Below are 17,604 nucleotides of genomic sequence, written 5' to 3' on the forward strand. Positions count from 1 at the left end.
GAGTCTTAAACATAAAATTGTGTTGTTTTGTTTGTTGATCAAAAGCCTTTTCTGCATCTATTGATAAGATCATGTGGTTTTTGTTCTTTGTTTTGTTGATATGGTGTATTACGTTAACCGTTTTGCGTATGTTGAACCATCCTTGAGATTCTGGGATGAATCCCACTTGATCATGATGTATTATTTTTTTAATATGTTCTTGTATTCGGTTTGCCAGTATTTTGTTTAGAATTTTAGCATCTGTATTCATTAGAGATATTGGTCTGTAGTTTTCTTTCTTTGTGCCATCCTTGCCAGGTTTTGGTATGAGGGTTATGTTGGCCTCATAAAATGTGTTTGGAAGTATTGCTTCTTCTTCAATTTTTTGGAAGACTTTGAGTAGAATAGGAACCAAGTCTTCTTTGAATGTTTGATAGAATTCACTAGTATAACCGTCTGGGCCTGGACTTTTATTTTTGGGGAGGTTTTTAATAGTTTTTTCTATTTCCTCCCTGCTGATTGGTCTGTTTGGGCTTTCTGCTTCTTCATGACTCAGTCTAGGAAGGTTGTATTGTTCTAGGAATTTATCCATTTCTTCTAGATTGTTGTATTTGGTGGCATATAGTTTTTCATAGTATTCTACAATAATTCTTTGTATATCTATGATGTCTGTGGTGATCTCTCCTCTTTCATTTTGGATTTTATTTATTTGAGTCTTGTGCCTTTTTTCCTTGGTGAGTCTTGCCAAGGGTTTGTCAATTTTGTTGATCTTTTCAAAGAACCAGCTCCTTGTTTTATTGATTTTTTCTATAGTTTTTCTGTTCTCGATTTCATTTATTTCTGCTCTGATTTTTATTATCTCCTTTCTTTGGCTGGTTTTGGGTTGTCTTTGTTCTTCTTTTTCTAGTTCCTTAAGGTGTGAAGTTAAGTGGTTTACTTCGGCTCTCTCTTGTTTGTTCATATAGGCCTGAAGTGATATGAACTTTCCTTTTATTACTGCTTTTGCTGCATCCCAGAGATTCTGATATGTCGTATTTTCATTTTCATTTGTCTGTATATATCTTTTGATCTCTGCGCTTATTTCTTCTTTGACCCATTCATTTTTTAGAAGTATGTTGTTTAGTTTCCACATTTTTGTGGGTTTTTCCCCCTCTTTTTTGCAGTTGAATTGTAGTTTCAAGGCTTTATGATCAGAAAATATGCTTGGTACAATTTCAATTTTTCTAAATTTGCTGATATTGTCTTTGTGGCCCAACATATGGTCAATTCTTGAGAATGTTCCATGTACACTAGAGAAAAATGTATACTCTGTTGCTTTGGGATGAAGTGTCCTGTAGATGTCTATCATATCCAGGTGTTCTAGTATTTCGTTTAAGGCCACTATGTCTTTGTTGATTCTTTGTTTGGATGACCGATCTAGAGCCGTCAGCGGTGTATTGAGGTCTCCAAGTATGATTGTATTTTTGTTAGTTTTTTTTTAAGGTCAATAAGTAGCTGTCTTATATATTTTGGTGCTCCTTGATTTGGTGCATATATATTAAGGATTGTTATGTCTTCTTGATTCAGTGTCCCCTTAATCATTATGAAATGACCATTTTTGTCTCTGAGTACTTTTTCTGTCTTGTAGTCAGCATTATTAGATATGAGTATTGCTACACCTGCTTTTTTTTGGGTATTGTTTGCTTGGAGTATTGTTTTCCAGCCTTTCACTTTGAATTTGTTTTTATCCTTGTTCCTTAAATGTGTTTCTTGTAGGCAGCATATAGTTGGATTTTCTTTTTTAATCCATTCTGCTACTCTGTGTCTTTTTATTGGTAAGTTTAATCCATTTACATTTAGTGTAATTATTGACACTTGTGGGTTCCCTACTGCCATTTTATAAATTGCTTTCTGTTAGTTTTGTATCTAGTTTGATTCTTCTCTTTTGTTTTTCTATCATTTGTTTTTGTTTGTTTGTGTTCCATACTTCTTTCCTCTGTTGCTACCTTTTTTAAGTCAAGTGTTTTTGTGGTGGTTTTTTCAAGGGTGGTTACCATTAAGTAATGAAAAGGGTACCTACCATATTCATTGTAGTACCCTATCTTATAAGTATTTCTGCACTTCATCGTCCTTTGCTACTGTTAATCTCCATCCTCTCCCCCCTTTTTTTCCTTTGTTGTCACAGTTTAAGTTTGGTTTTATTGTGTTCTTGGTGGAGCTGTTACTTGTGGTGTTGTTTTCTTTTGTTCTTTGAATCTGGTTGGAAAACCCCCTTTAGTATTTCCCGGAGTGGGGGCTTTCTGTTGATAAATTCTCTCATCTTTTCTGTATTTGTGAATGTTTTTATATCTCCTTCATACTTGAAGGATAGCTTTGATGGGTATAGTATTCTTGGCTGAAAGTTCCTCTCTTTCAGGGCTTTAAATATTGGGGTCCACTCTCTTCTAGCTTGTAGAGTTTCTGCTGAGAAATCTGATGATAATCTAATAGGCCTTCCTTTATATGATTGTACTCTTCTTTTCCCTGGCTGCCTTGAGAATTTTTTCTTTGTCATTGGTTTGTGTCATCTTTATTATGATGTGCCTTGGAGTGGGTTTGTTGGGGTTAAGAAAACTTGGTGTTCTGTTTGCTTCTTGAATTTGAGGCTTTAGTTCTTTCCACAGGCTTGGGAAGTTCTCGTCTATTATTTGTTTGAGTATATTCTCCATTCCATTTTCTTTCTCTTCTCCCTCTGATATACCTATTATTCTTATGTTATTCTTTCTGATGGAGTCAGACAATTCCTGTAGGGCTTTCTCGTTTTTTATTATTTTTGAGTCTCTTTCTTCTTCTCTCTGTTGTGCCTCAAGTTGTTTGTCTTCTATTTCACTAATCCTATCTTCAATCTGGGCTGTTCTGTTAGCTAAGCTTGTTACCTCGTTTTTCAGCTCGTGAATTTAGTTTTTCATTTCTGTTTGATTTGTTTTTATAGTTTCAATTTCCTTGGTAATATATTCTTTGTGTTCATTGAGTTGTTTTCTGATCTCCCTATATTGCCTTTCTGTGTTTTCTTGTATATCTCTGAGTATTTTTAAGATTTCTATTCTAAATTCTCTGTCATTTAGCTCCAAGGCTTCCAATATGTTAAGTCTTTTCTCCATAGATTTTTCCACATCTATTTGTGTTACCCCTCTTTCTTTTGTATCCATAATATTCGATTTCCTCTTTCTTATCGGCATCTGAGGGTGGTCCTGTTGATAGCACTAATTAGAATTAATAAAGAGTAAAAAGTAAAAAAAAAAAAAAAAAAGGTAAAACACCCCACAAAAAAAAACAGTAATAATTTATTATTTCCCCCTTTTTTCTTTCTTCTCTTTTCCTCCTCTCCCCTCCTCAGGGAAATATCGTGCCTATAATGGAGGGCCTGATTTGGGGTGAAGAGTTCAAGGGGCAAAAAAAGGGAGTAGGGACCTACTAAATGCAAAAAAAAAAAAAAAAAGAAAGAAAATCTTAGACAAGCATAAGATGATTTGCTTGTAAGTGATGGTCAACTAAGAGATATAATGAGAGGGATAAGAGGGAACCAGAAAAAAGGACCAAAAAAGAATAATAAAGAAGAAAAAAAAATAAAAATAATAAGTAAAAATCTGTTGTATTAAGTGGAGCGAAGACTAAATACAATGGAGACCTTGGGTTGGGAGGACCCAAAATGCCACAAAAATAAACAAACAAGAAAAAAAATAAAAACAAAAGCAAAAAAGAAAAATAAAGCCCAAAAAAAGCCTTGAGTCCCAAATTAACTAATTTGTTCGTGATTGAGGATTAAATGGGAGGAAAGTAAAATGAGAAAAGAAAAAACGAATAGAAAGGAAAAAATAAGAAAAAGAGAAAAACGAAGGAAGAAATAAAATAGGAAGAGAAAAAAGACAAAATAAAGCAAGACAAAAAAAAAAAACAAAAGAGGAGAGAGTGAGAGTTAAGTGTTTTGGAGTATAACCTTAAAGGAGGGTGAGGATGAAGAAGAGAAATGAAATGTAACACTCATGGGTAGTGTAGTTCAAGAAAAGGGAAGCATAAGATGGGCAGAGAATAGAAGGACCGAGGTGGAGGAAATAAAGGCAATAAGATAGAAGAAACAAACAACAACAAAAAAAAAATTAGTGGAACAAGTTGTGAAGTCTGTGGATTTTTCTTGATTTTGAGAGGTTAACTTCTTCCTTTTTCTTTTCTCTCCCTCTTCCTGGTCGGTGACTCTGTACCCCAGGCTCTGCCCCTGTGTCACACTTAGGTAGGGATTTGCAGTTGATGGGATTCTATGGCAATGTCATATAATTGGCTTTAGTCTTGCTGGTAGTCAAAGCTTGTTGGCGTTTGCAGGGTCCAACGATGAGAGAGTTTGCTTTCCTGGATTCTCTCTCCTAGTCCCCCCTTTCTGAATTAGCAGCCTGGTGATCCAGCTATTAGGCTGCAACTGCTTCTGCCTGGGGAGTAAGAGGCTCAAAGAGCTGGGAAATCCCCACTCTATCCCCACTCAGTGCAAGGCTTTGGGAAAGGCTCTGGCTGTCAGGGCCTCCAGTGTAATCAGGCGGGGGTGGGAGTCAATTGTTGTCAAGGTGACTGTTCAGCGCCTATCATTCAGTTGGACCTCTCAGCCCAGGCTTTCCACACTTTGTAGCCTGTTTTTGCTGGGAAGAAGAGGCACTAGTCTCTGCTTGCGACTAGTGTAGTATAGATCTTATTATCTGCCAAGTCCTTCTTGTTAGCGTTTATCCCTGAATATGGAGGCTCTATCAATCAGAAGTTGCCCCCGCCCCTTTAGCGAGAGGCACTAAAAAATATCACGCCTCTTGTCTTGGATCGCTGAACTGAGAGAGATCTTATCAATTAGAACCGAGGGTGCGCAGATTTCATGGGTTAAGCTAATTTCAGTGATTGGGTCGCAGCTGTGCTCCCCAAGGTATTTTAGGCTGCCTGTGCGCGCCCCTCCCCCAACGCTTGATTGTTAGCTTGAATGGCTGGGTGAGGTGCCCCGCCCACGGAGAGAATCTCCCAAGCCTCTCCCGCTTGCCCTGCCGCTGGCGGCTGGATCGCACCAGGCGCAGGATAATGGGGCACCCTGGGTGTGCGGGCCAGTAGGGCGCTCTGGACGCGTGGAATGCCCAGGGCACGTGCGCGAATGGGGTGCTCCGGGCACCGGTGGCTGGCAACTCTCACTCGCAGTGTGCGGGCTGCTGGGAACGTAAGCGGTGCTCGCTCTGCAACCGGACCGGGCGCGCGCCTGCGGCTGCTCGCGGCTGCTCGCGGCTCCCGAGTTTGGGCTGACTCACCACAGGCGCACTTCCTCGCGGCTTGAATGAACGTCCCTGCGGTAGCTTCCTCCACACCCTCGTCTCTCAGATTCAAGTGATAACAGTCCTTTCGCTATCAGTTTGTGTGGAATTCCGGAATGCTCCGAGGATAAATTTTTCTGTTTCTAGTTGATAAATTTGTTGTGATTTAGGGGAGAGCTGTCGGACGCACTGCTCACTGCGCCATTTCCGTGACGTCACTATGTTGGTACATTTTCAATCGTCAGCAGTTTCAACCGTCCATGACTCCATCGGACATTCCTTTGTGGTTGGTCACCTGCCGCAAGCCCTGAAACGAAACTCGTGCCGGCAGGTTAAAGAAATGCAGCCTAAGATTCCCGACTATTTGATATATTTATATAAAAAGGAAAGAGAATGATTCCTAGAGAGGCTCAAGGGAAAGGGGACGGAGGTCATCATCTTCTGTAACTTCTTCCTGCTGAGGGGCGGGGAAGGGTTATGGCCTCTCTAGGGATCACTCTCAGTGGGGAGTAGAGAGGTGCAGTGATGGCTTCCTGTATTTACAGGGGTCCAGATTTTTCTGTTTCGCGAGGGCAGGTTTCAGGGTTGGTGTGTAGGGCTAGGTAGATTTCTCCAATTTTCTGATTGGCGAAGGCCTGCATGCAGTTCTGTAAGAAACTAATGAACAGACAGACGTAAGAGGCAGGGTCCAAAAGCTAGAATAATAAATAGGAGAGTGAGTGGACCAATGAAAGGCAATAGTCAAGATACCCAGTTTGTGCGAAACCACTGGTTCCATGACTCGGTTTGTTTTTCATGGATTCACTGGGCTCGTTCCTTTTATTTGATTGCCACGTCTCTAACTAGTCCTGACTGATTAAGGTAAAAGCAACACTCTTCTTCTAGAAAGACACAAATACTTCCTTTTTCTGCTGTTAAGAGATCAAGTCCTCGGCGGTTTTGTAGCACGACGGCCGTTAAGGAATCAATTTGATCCTGAAGTTTTACTGGGGTGGAGGCAGTTTCTTTTAGGGAGCTTTGGAGGTCTTCAGAGAGAGTGTGGTAATAGGACATGGCAGTGGCCAGTTCCCCTGCCCCTAGACCTACTCCTGTAGAGATTCCTAAAGCAACAAGCAGAGGGATTACCTGTACAGCTCGTTTAGTCCTTATATTGACGGTTAGTATGCTAGGAATTGAAAGAGGCTCATGGGGTAGGATTAGGTTGATATTTGGGGTGAGATAGACTAGGGTACAGGTTCCTGTCCAATTAGTAGGGAGACACATATAGGTGTTGGTCCCACACAAGTAGAAAGCCCCTGATTGGGTGAGGCAGGCTGAGAGGTGAATAGAGAATAGATGGACAAAGGGTCGGTTTCGTCCGTCCGGCTCTGAACTCCAGACAGTCAAGGTGGAGGAAAGTGCAGCCCCAACTAGAGGGGAGACATGGTCAGAGGCCTGCGTTGAGCATTGCAACCGTGTGGTAGGGGTAGTGAGCCAGGGATATAGCCGTGTGGTGGGACAGGAGCATTTATGTTGTGAAGCTGTAAGAGTAGGGGATCCTGTGAATTGAACGGAATTAGAAAATAATCCGTTTACATTTGGAGAAACTTGATAGTTAACTCGATGATTCTGATGGTCTTTGGGAAATTGGATAGTTAACTGTGCTGTTGCAGAGGTTAGAAGGGAGGTGACTCACTGGGACAGTACCTTGAGCAGTAAAGCATAAAGGGGCAGGTGAAAGCAGGGGGGTGTTCAGGGTGACTGGTCCCCGAGCAGGGGGAATTTGGGGCTTTAATTTTTCGAGCTGGGAATAATAGGTCTGATATAGCTTATTTGCTCGGTTGGCAGCTGATGTGGGATAATTCCCTATAAGGGTGTCGGCTCTCTCAAAGAAGGAAGCCCCTTTTGGGGTTTGGTATATGAGAACTGTCCGTAGAAGGTAGATGTTGTTGTTTGGGATGGGGGGGCAGAGTAAGCTGAGGAGGACATAGACATACACATCCAGCAATTAACTGCATAGGAAGAATTAGCTTCAATTAAAAGTCTTTGAGTGAGGTTAAGGGAGCGTTCTATATATGTGGCCTCTAGGAGAGAGGAGATGGGGGTGGCATATGTGGCGCCCAGTAAGAGAGAAAGTAGAACTGGTGTTAGGAGGTCAAGAACTGGGGGCATGGTGGTTGGGCTTAGGAGTGATTAAGAGGAAGAGAAGAAGAAATTGAAAAGCCACTGTTTCTTTTGGAGAAACTTCAAGTAGAGAACCTTGCCAGGCCTAGTCCTGCATCCAATTGAGGAGTCTGTCAATTTCACTGGAGTGAGGCCTTAACCAGGAGAGGTCCTTGGAGGCCTGAAGAAGGAAGTAGAAGAATCTGGCAAGGTGGTCATTGGTAGTTGCCTGTTGTGAGTGCCTGCTGGACTGGGCGGTATGGCGGGATATGGCCTCTTGGAGGAGCATTATGAGATGGACTGGTCTGGTTCTTGTATAGGGGAACATGTGGAGATCAGAGCGTTGGAGGAGGACAGGGGAGAAGAGGTTTTTGCTAAAAGTATTTGATAGGTCGAGAAAGAGGAATAGACGGAGAGTCGAGATTGGAGAAAGAAGAAAGCCTGTCCGTAGGGAATTTCTGAGGCCTTCCCTGTCCGGTGGCAAAATTTTCTAGGTCCCAAAGAATGTTTATGTCAAATATGCTGTTTTGGGGCCAGTGGGAATCATTATCGAGTTTATATTGGGCCAGGCTGTATTGCAGAAGAAGAGGTCCAAGAGACCGAGTTTAACGAGATTTTTAAGAGACAGCCTGGGGGTGTAGCCTCAGAGGGTCTTGATTGGGAGGAGCCCATACTGGGCGAGCAACAAGGGAGGGAACAGGCGTCCCTGTCCTGATCCCTTATTGTGAGAGAGAATGAGAGACAAGAGACTGTTGATCGTCACCGAAGGTCTTGAGTCCAGAAGGTCCAAAGTCCGAGAGTGACCTGACTAGGTGCCTAGATTTCTGAGAAAATGAGAAATGGGACAGGCCACTTAAATGAGAGTCCTCCCAAAGCACAACCCTGGGCCAGAGATGGATGGGAGGCACAAGGACCTACCGGGGATAGGAAGACCTCAAAGAAATCACCTACCTCTGGTCCTGCAGGGGTTTGGGACAGGGTCAGACCGCCGGCCAATCAACCTACAATTACACGTCCAAACAGAATCAGGGAGTAAGCCTTGGACGAGATGCCTCTGCCCACTGCTTCCCTGGTGGTAAGTTTGGACGGCAAAGAGGGATTGTCCAGGCAGTTAGTACCCTGTCCTGGGTTTCGGCACCAAATGATAGAATTAGTTGGAGTCCGAAAGACCAAGTGTAACAGGCTTTAATGAAAGGAAATCTGCCAGGCTGTCTCAGAAGGAAGAGCAGCAGCGGCTACAGTCTTGAGGCCACTTTTAAGGGTATGGATAGGGAAGTAAGAAGGGTAGCGGGGCATTTGCTGATTGGCTGTCGCTATTGCTGGGTACAGGGGTGCTTTTCACCAATTATGGATGTTTGTGCATTTTCAATCGTCAGCAGTTTCAACCGTCCATGACTTCATTGGACTCCTTTGTGGTTGGTCACCTGCCGCAAGCCCTGAAATGAAACTCATGCTGGCAGGGTTAAAGAAATGAAACCTAAGAGTGTTGTATTTAAATTCTTTTGTCCTTATTTCTTAATGTATCTCGTGTAGATTTTTGGTTTGTGGTTATGATGTGCTTCATATGTACCAAGCTATATTTATAGCAGTCTATTTTAAGTTGATGATCACTTAAGTTAGAACACATTCTAGAATCACTATCATTCTTACACACCTCCTCCATATTTATGTTTTTGTAAGTATATTTTACTTTTGCTGATGTGTGTTTATGTGTATTCCTTATTTTACTATTGTAATTACACACAATCTTCCTACTTTTAATCTTTGTTCTAGCTTTAGTGTTGCTTGGCTTATCCACTGACTTTATTATATATTTGCCTTTGTTAGTGAGAATTTTTTTCTTTGTGATATTTTCTTATTCACAGTTTTTTTTCTTTCTTAAGGAAGTCTCCTTAACATTTTTTATAATACTGGTTTGGTGGTAATAAACTCTTGTCAGTTCATTCTCATCTGAGAAACACTTTATATGTCTTTTGATTCTAAATGATAGCTTTGCTGGGTAGAGTAGTCTTGATTGTAGGTCCTTTTTTTTTTTTTTTTTTTTTTTTTTTGGTATTTTTCCAAAGTTAGAGGTGGGGAGGCAGTCAGACAGACTCCTGCATGTGCCACCTGGATCCATCTGGCATGGCCATCAGGGGGCGATGCTCTACCCATCTGGGGTGTTGCTCCATTGTGGCTAGAGCCATTCTAGTGGCCAACGAACCGTCCTCAGCACCTGGGCCAACCCTGCTCCAATGAAGCCTTGGCTGTGGGAGGGGAAGAGAGAGACAGAGAGAAAGGAGAGGCAGAAGGGTGGAGAAGCAGATGGGCACTTCTCTCGTGTGCCCTGACTGGGAATCAAACCCGAGACTTCCACGTGGCAGGCCAACACTGTACCGCTGAGCCAACTGGCCAGGGCTGTAGGTCCTTGCTTTTTTATCACTTTGAATATTTTGTGCCACTCTCTCTGGGCTGCAAAGTTTCTATTGAGAAATCAGCTGACAGTCATATCAGAGTTCCCTTGTAGGTAACTAATTGCTTTTCTCTAGTTGCTTTTAAGATTCTCTCCTTTGTCTTTAACCATTTGCATTTTGACTATGTTGTGTCTTGGTGTGGGCCTCTTTGGGCCCACCTTGTTTGGGACTCTGCATTTCCTGGACTTGTATGTCTATTTCCTTCATAAGTTTTCAATCTTTTGCTCTGTCTCTTACTTCTCTTCTCCTTCTGTATCCCTATGATGTGAATATTGGTACATTTGGTATTGTCTCAGGGGACCCTTAAACTATCATTTAAAAAACTTTTTTGGGGGCCCTGACCAGTTGGCTCAGCTGTAGAGTGTCAACCCAACGTTCGGAAGTCCTGGATTCAATTTCTGGTCAGGGCACACAGGAGGGGCAACCATCTTCTTCTCCCTTCCCCACTTTCTCTCTCTCTTTCTTTCTCTCTCTTCCCCTCCTACAGCCAGGGCTCAATTGGTTTAAGCATGTCAGCCCCAGGTGCTGAGGATGGCTGTGTGGAACCTCCACCTCAGGTGCTAAAAAATAGCTTAGTTGTGAGCATCAGCCCAAGATGGGTGTTGCTGAGTAGATCCCAGTTGGGGCACATGTGGGAGTCTTTGTCTTCCTCCTCTCACTTAAAAAAAGAGAGCAACTTTTTTTTTTTTTTTGCTTTTCCAATTGTGTGTTTTATGCTACCTTTTCTTCCAAATTGCTCATTTGATCCCTTGCTTCATCTAATTTTATGTTGATTCTATCTGATGTATGCTTCATTTTAGTTATTCTTCACTTCTGACTGGTTCATTTTTATGTTTTCTATCTCTATTTTTATGTTTCCAGTCTCTTTGTTGAGCTTCTCACTGAGCTCATCTATTCTGCCCCTATATTCATTGAGAGTTATTATAACCAGTATTTTGACCTTTGAATATGGTAGATTGCTTGTCTTCATTTTGTTTAGTTCTTTTTCTGGAGTTTTTCCTCTTCATTCATTTGGGACATGTTTTTTTGTCTCTTCATTTGGGCTGCATCCCTGTGCTTATTTCTGTGTATTTGGTATATCTGTTATGTCTCTCTGTCTTGGCATGGTGGCCTTGTGTGTAGGGGTTCTGTGGGGCCCAGTGATGCAATCTCCCTATTCATCTGTCCCTTGTGTGAGATTTGTATCCCCTTCTGTTGTAGCTGAGCCTTGATTGCCTTGGCAGGGCAGTGGGTAAGACTGACCCTCAGGCTGCCTGGCTGTGAGGATTGGCCATGACATTACAGTGGACAGCTATTATGCAGAGGCTGACCCCACAGAGCAGTATTTGCTTTACCATATCTCTGATGCCTGCCACTCCACACTTTGGGCGTGTCATTTGTGGTGCTAATTTGGTGGTGCTCTGGTATGATCTGAAGCTGGTCACTAGGGGTGTTTATTCTTGAACTTCTTGGGATCATCTCCAGCTTAGGCCAAGTTCAGCTGCAGCCTGTGTCTGGCCTGGGGCCACCTGGTAGGAGCTACAAAGTGATCTTCAATTGGTAGCTGTCTGTGCTAGGCTATGAGGCTCCTGGGAATTGTTATACTGTGAACCCAGGCTGCTGGTTCCCAGCTAGGGGCTGGTTAGCAAGAGGAACAGGGCAAGAGGAGGCCACTGAAAGGGTTTTGGTTAGTGTGCAAGTCTGGTGGGGCAAGGTCTTAGAGAATCAGCAGGATGGGGTGAGATTATATTAACTAGGTTACTGAGAGCTAAGATTTGGACCAGATCTGTGCCTGTAGACCATGTTGGAGGAGGAACAATGGGTCCTTCTAGCACTCTTTCTAGGATATAGCTGCCCTTCCATCCTTTGCTCTAAGCCTGACAATTCATTTCCTTCCAGTATGTCCCTGGCACTTTTTGAGCTACTATCCCTTCTCTGGATTTTAGGGCGAGTATTTGTGAGTGAATGAGTTTGTGCTCAGGCCCTTTGAGAAAACACCTGGGACTCTAGCAGCCCTTTGTCTCACCTAGACAGAATCTCTTCTGATTTTTCACTTCCTGGCATGGTGATTTGGGGCAGAGAGCCTTGTGTGGGGCTCCCTCACTCCTCAGGGAGGACTTCTACAGCTGAGATATTTCTTCCAATTCTTAACTGCCACATGTGCCAGTGGGACCAGCCTGCTTTGTATCTCAGTCCTTCCTACCACTCTCAACATGGTTTTTCTTTGTATCCCTGGTTATAAGACTTCTTTCTGTTCAGCTAGTCTTCAGGTGGTTCTGAAGGGTAGTGGTTCTATAATTTAATTGTAATTTTGATTACACAGCATGTACTAACTCCACCATCTTGATTGGAAGCTGTGAGTATGAACTTTCTATATTTGTCCATTTGTCTGTGAAATAACTATTATTGTCCTAGATAGCTGGTGTTTTTCTTAACAATTTGTAAGAATACATTTATATGGTGAAGGGTTCACTCTTCTCTCTTTTAACTTGGTAACATACGAGTGTACAACTGCACCCTACATTGAGTAGAAAAGCAAAGATCTTAAGTGAAAAGCTTGTTATCTGTCTCATATGAGCTGTGCTTGTATGACAGTTATAATTATAGCTTATACTCATGTTTCCTAGTCATTAAAAGAAAATAGCTACCAAGAGTATTTTAATAGAAGGAACATAATTATGAGCATTTGGTAACACTGACTTGGTCTTTTCCCAAAACTAAGTGAAGAGAAATAAGGCAGTTTTTAAGAACTAATAAAACTATAGCGGGTATTATTTCAGTGGTTTAAAGTTTGAGCTGCCAGTTGTGGCTGTGATTGAACTACAAAAGCATCCCTTGTGTAAAATGGTCCTTTGTGATATTATAGACTATTTATTTAAGAATGCTATGCTTAATAGGGAAGGAATCTCCTGAAGACAGATGCCAGTGTTTGAAAAGCTGTAGTATCTAATTACCAAGATTCTTGATTTCATGGCTTTCCTTTTGTTTGCTTAACATGAAAGGTTAATCCAGCAAACACGGGGCCAAGCATAGGCTCCCAGCCGGAGCTTCTGAGCACCCCATCTCTGCCAGCCGAAACTCAGCCGACCTCAGAGCACGTCGGTGAGAAACCCAGACAGGCACCTCCTGCTGTTCCTCCTGAGGCCAATGCTGCCACTGTTGATTTAGTTTCCCCAGCCATCAGCCAAAGTGTAGCTCTTCCTGTTCCTTTGGCACCCCATCCAGTGACAGACTCCATGTTTTCGGTGACCGGAAAAGATACCAGGTAAGCTAAAGCTGGTCCTGGAGATGACAGTAGTGTGAATGGCATCTTTCAGCTCTTACATAATTTGCAAAATCAGGAGCAAGATATATATAAAAGCTGATGATTTCCTTTTTAAACAACTTCCCAGCATGCCAGGGTTTGGGGTTCAATTCCTGGTCAGGGCATATGTGAGAAGCAACCAATGAGTGCAACTAAATGGATCAACTAAGTGGAACAATGAGTTGATACATCTCTCTCTCTCCTTTTCCCTCTCCCACACCTCCCCTCACTCTCAAATCAATGGAAAAATTTGAAAAAAAAAAAGAAAAAGATAATTCAGAACTGGGCCCTGAATTCTGCCATGTATGTAAGAAGAGGACTGTTGTTTGGTAGCCATGGTTCCATTAGTTATTCATAGTTAATTGATGCAGCTATAAAATGGTTAATGCAGGAGCAGTGACAGGTCCCCTAGAAGTGAGTCATGTCCAGCTGCCCTTACTGAGATGGAGTAGTGAGGTCGTGAGAGCCAGAGACAGCTGCCCTTTATAATATTGTGAAACTATTTAACCTAATGAACATTTGAGTCTCTGTCAGAAGCACTTGAGATTGACCTGTAATAGAACCCACGGCATTCTCAGCAGCCTGGACAGCTTGCGGTGGCAGAGAAAGGGCACCTTTCTCTGGAATCTCATATATAACTTATGTTTTTATGACTTTTTAATGGGATTATACAATTAAAAGTACTGTATTTTTTACTTTACATCTTCTGTTTGTTATTTTGGGTTTTTTAAATATTTTTTTCATTGATTCGAGAGAGAAGCATCAACTCATTATTCCACTTAATTGTGCACTCATTGGTTGCTTCTTGTATGTGCCCCAATAGGGGCTTGAAACCTGTGACCTTGGTGTGCCAGGATGACGCTATCCACTGAGCAAACTGACCAGGGCCTTATTTTACACCTAACGGTCCATTTAGAGAATTCTACAATATGAAATAGATGAAGTCCACTATCATAGCAATACTTAAACTGACAAAAATGTCTTCTGTACCATGTTTTTCTTTCTTGATAACTGTTGAAGTCTGAAGAACAGTGCACTGCGTCTCCTGCTCATGAGGAATGGTGGCCATGCAGCTAAAGCATGGCAGTATTTTCCCTTACCAGGACTGGAAAACTGCATGTTAGCCCTTTAGCCTGTGTGATAATTGGGACCTTTTGAGTTAGGGAGCCATTGTCCTGCCCTACCACATGAAGGAATGATTAGTGTGGTGTTAAAATGCATAATCACTGTGTCAAGCAAATTTTAGTACTGGGCCTGTATCTGTAAGAATTCTTTTTCTCAGAAGAAAATGAAAAAACATATACTACAGACCTAAGCAGTTCCATCTGTATTTCAACAATAGGCTTGTAATTATTGACAGTTTTTTGCTGTTCTTTCTTGAGAGTTAGTGTGTCTTAACAGTTTTCTCTTTCAGATCTGTGACTAGAGATACTCAGGAGTTCCAGCCACAGAGCAGACCAGAGATAAAAGAAGGTAATGTGTAGTTATAATACATTTGTTTCTGACCTGTTTGCTCAGACTCCTCCAGGTTGCTCGGATGTCTGTGTGGTGGCATGATTTATGAAGGCTTCAGACCTTAATGAACTGGGTGGTAGCTTTCCTATTAGAATGTAGAGATTAGATGAGCCTTGGACCATTTCAAATAAAGGTAGAAGATACCCAAAAGAAAGTAATATTTGGGCCATGGCCTACAAGAGGGGGCTGCTCATTTGGCCAGCTTGGAAAACCTGCTGAAGGACCATGCAGAACCCTCTAGTGGGAATGTTCCTAATGTATCTAAGCACAGCAGAGAGGCCAAGGGGGCTGGAGTGAGCAGAGGAGGAAGAGGAGGGGGAGAGCTGGGTCAGCAGGGCTCAGGTGTGCAGGGCCTGGACTCCAGCTAAGTGAGACAGAAAGCCAACCTAATCATTTAGAATGGGACTATCATTAACATGTATTTCTTGGGATATAGTGGGGCTAAGGGTTTTTTAGGACAAGGCTGCCAATTAGATATGATTTTAAACCAAACCACTGTGCTCTTTAAGCTTTTATTTCCTTTGCTGTAAAAGGATAATTCTTGCCTTACCTGCCTCATGATATTATTTTAAAAATAAAAATGAAAGTACTATAATAATGGAAGTCCTAAGTGACGATTATCAACAATAATAAATGTTTTAATCATAATGTTTCTTAATTGTGTGTACCTTTTTAATTATTTTGATATTCATACTGATAATTGCATTTTGTCCCTACTTCTTTAATAGGGTATGAAACACATAAAGTTGTTAACACAAGTTCTTTTCACACAACTCCAAACACATCACTGGGAATGGTTCAGGCAACACCATCCAAAGTGCAGCCATCACCCACTGTGCATACAAAAGAAGCATTAGGTAAAGCCTTTGGAATATGCAACCTCTGACAACAGATTAATGAAAAATCTTTGCAGCTCTGTTTACAGTTATTCTTTCTGCCCCTTTAAGGTCTCATCATGAATATGTTCCAGGCTCCTACACTTCCTGATATTTCTGATGACAAAGATGAATGGCCATCACTAGATCAAAATGAAGATGCATTTGAAGCCCAGTTTCAAAGTAATAGCAATTTGTTTAAAAACTTATAAGTGCCTAGCATTGTGGATGGTTGTCACAGGAAATATCAAGGATTGTACAAGAAGGGGCCCTACCCTTGATTAGCTTGCCACATAAGGGCAGGGAATGCATGAAATAAAAAAATCAGAGAATGGGCCGGACCTGTGGTGGCGCAGTGGATAAAGCGTCGACCTGGAAATGCTGAGGTCACCGGTTCGAAACCCTGAGCTTGCCTGGTCAAGGCACATATGGGAGTTGATACTTCCAGCTCCTCCCTACCTTCTCTCTCTCTCTCCCTCTCTCTCTCTCTCTCCCTTTCTCTCTCCTCTCTAAAATGAATAAATAAAATTTAAAAAAAAATTAAAAATTATATAAAAAATTCAGAGAATGTTTGACAAGGTACTTGATGTGGGCCATAGACCTGGTTGGTTTCTTAAAAAATAATAGTGCCAAAAAAGGACAAGCTATCCCCATGGGTAGAAACAGCTAGGAAGGGCTGAGTACTTAAAGTCTTACTTGAGGCTTGCCTGGTAGAATGGTAGGGGCAAAGTGCTGGAGGCCAGCAACTAACTGTCCTACTTTTGTCAGGAGTCGGGATTCCTGCTGTAAGCCAGCGAGAAATCATGATAAAACTAAACAAGATTTAGTTAGCCTCGGAGAATCTGAAATATAAAGCTACAGGGTTAATTATTCCTTATACAAAATGGAAAATAAAGCCACTGAGCTTTGTTCAGTGACTCAGGTGATGATAACAGTGTTTTAGGAGAATGATAACTACCATGTTTTATATGGGGCAGGTACTCAAGACCTGGAGGCTTGAGTGTGAACCCCTTTGACCTAGTTCATTCATCTCAGTACAGTGACTTACCATATTACCCAGTATTTGAAAAGCTGCTATCACTTCTCTTTTGTAAGCTGTTATTTTATTTTTTTACTTGTAGTTGATTGAAATTTAGCATATGGGATAATGTTTTTTTCCCCAATGCAATAATTAAATGCTGTTTTTTCTCTGTTGCAGAAAATGCGAGGTCTTCTGGAGCTTGGGGGGTCAATGAGATTATCTCGTCATCTGCTTTTTCTGTGTTTGAAGATAGAAACAAAGAAAATTATGGGTACAGAAAGACCTAGTTAAAATCACATTATAGGTGCTACCTTTTGTCACAGTGACATGGAATGCCACACAGGTTCCTGAGTCTCAAGGCAGTGAGGTGGTGATAGAGTGGCCCCTCAGTCAGATGGTTTGCATTAGTCCCACCTCCGCCACTGATGAGCCTTTTGACCACGTAACCAGGAGGTTGTTGCTAAAGGTTTCCAGATCCTCAGTGCTATGCAGTTAAAGCATGTGGTAATGAATTATCAGGACTGAGGGATTCTGTGGATTTGAAGTTGCATTAGATGTGAATGAATTCACCTGCCCAGATATTCATATGGCTCTGTTTATATTTGCAAGATTGATCAAGTAGGAAAGAGGTGGCTTACCTGGGGTCATGCTACATAGAGAATATGTATTAAGCTGAGAGAAATTAATTAGAGTGGGAAGCTCCAGGAATTTTTCACTATTAACAATTTAAACTGTGGAAAGAGAAGTATTGGTGTGAATTAAAGGTATCTCAATATGGAAGAGATTTATACTGAGACAGAAAGGAGAAAGGACCTGACAACCTCTCAGAGAGAAATCCCACAGCTAGACCAAGCACTGGAAATAAATCAAATGCATGGCATCCCTGACCTTCTGTGGCCACAGCCCTAACCCTTTCCTAAAATTTATAACTCAGTGTAATAGAAGCTTTTGTATTTTCTACCCTCTGAAGTAACTCCACTCTTATACATAGTCACATTAATTGATTCCGCAGTCTGTTTTGCTACAACTATTGTAAAAGTAAGGAATA

General features: G+C 41.8%; 1 protein-coding gene across 2 annotated transcripts in view; it reads left to right on the forward strand.

The window, feature by feature from the left end:
• The window catches only part of BUB1 (BUB1 mitotic checkpoint serine/threonine kinase), a 70,275-nt gene that overhangs the window by 20,014 nt on the left and 32,657 nt on the right, over positions 1-17,604 (forward strand). For both annotated transcript variants that reach the window (XM_066377703.1, XM_066377704.1), the window contains exons 10-14: positions 12,844-13,106; positions 14,560-14,618; positions 15,389-15,517; positions 15,608-15,718; positions 16,734-16,827. In XM_066377703.1, the coding sequence (XP_066233800.1) occupies positions 12,844-13,106; positions 14,560-14,618; positions 15,389-15,517; positions 15,608-15,718; positions 16,734-16,827 (656 nt within the window). The remainder of the gene's footprint in view (positions 1-12,843; positions 13,107-14,559; positions 14,619-15,388; positions 15,518-15,607; positions 15,719-16,733; positions 16,828-17,604) is intronic.

This window comes from Saccopteryx leptura, chromosome 3 (assembly GCF_036850995.1).
Source record: "Saccopteryx leptura isolate mSacLep1 chromosome 3, mSacLep1_pri_phased_curated, whole genome shotgun sequence".
NCBI classification, from domain to species: domain Eukaryota; kingdom Metazoa; phylum Chordata; class Mammalia; order Chiroptera; family Emballonuridae; genus Saccopteryx; species Saccopteryx leptura.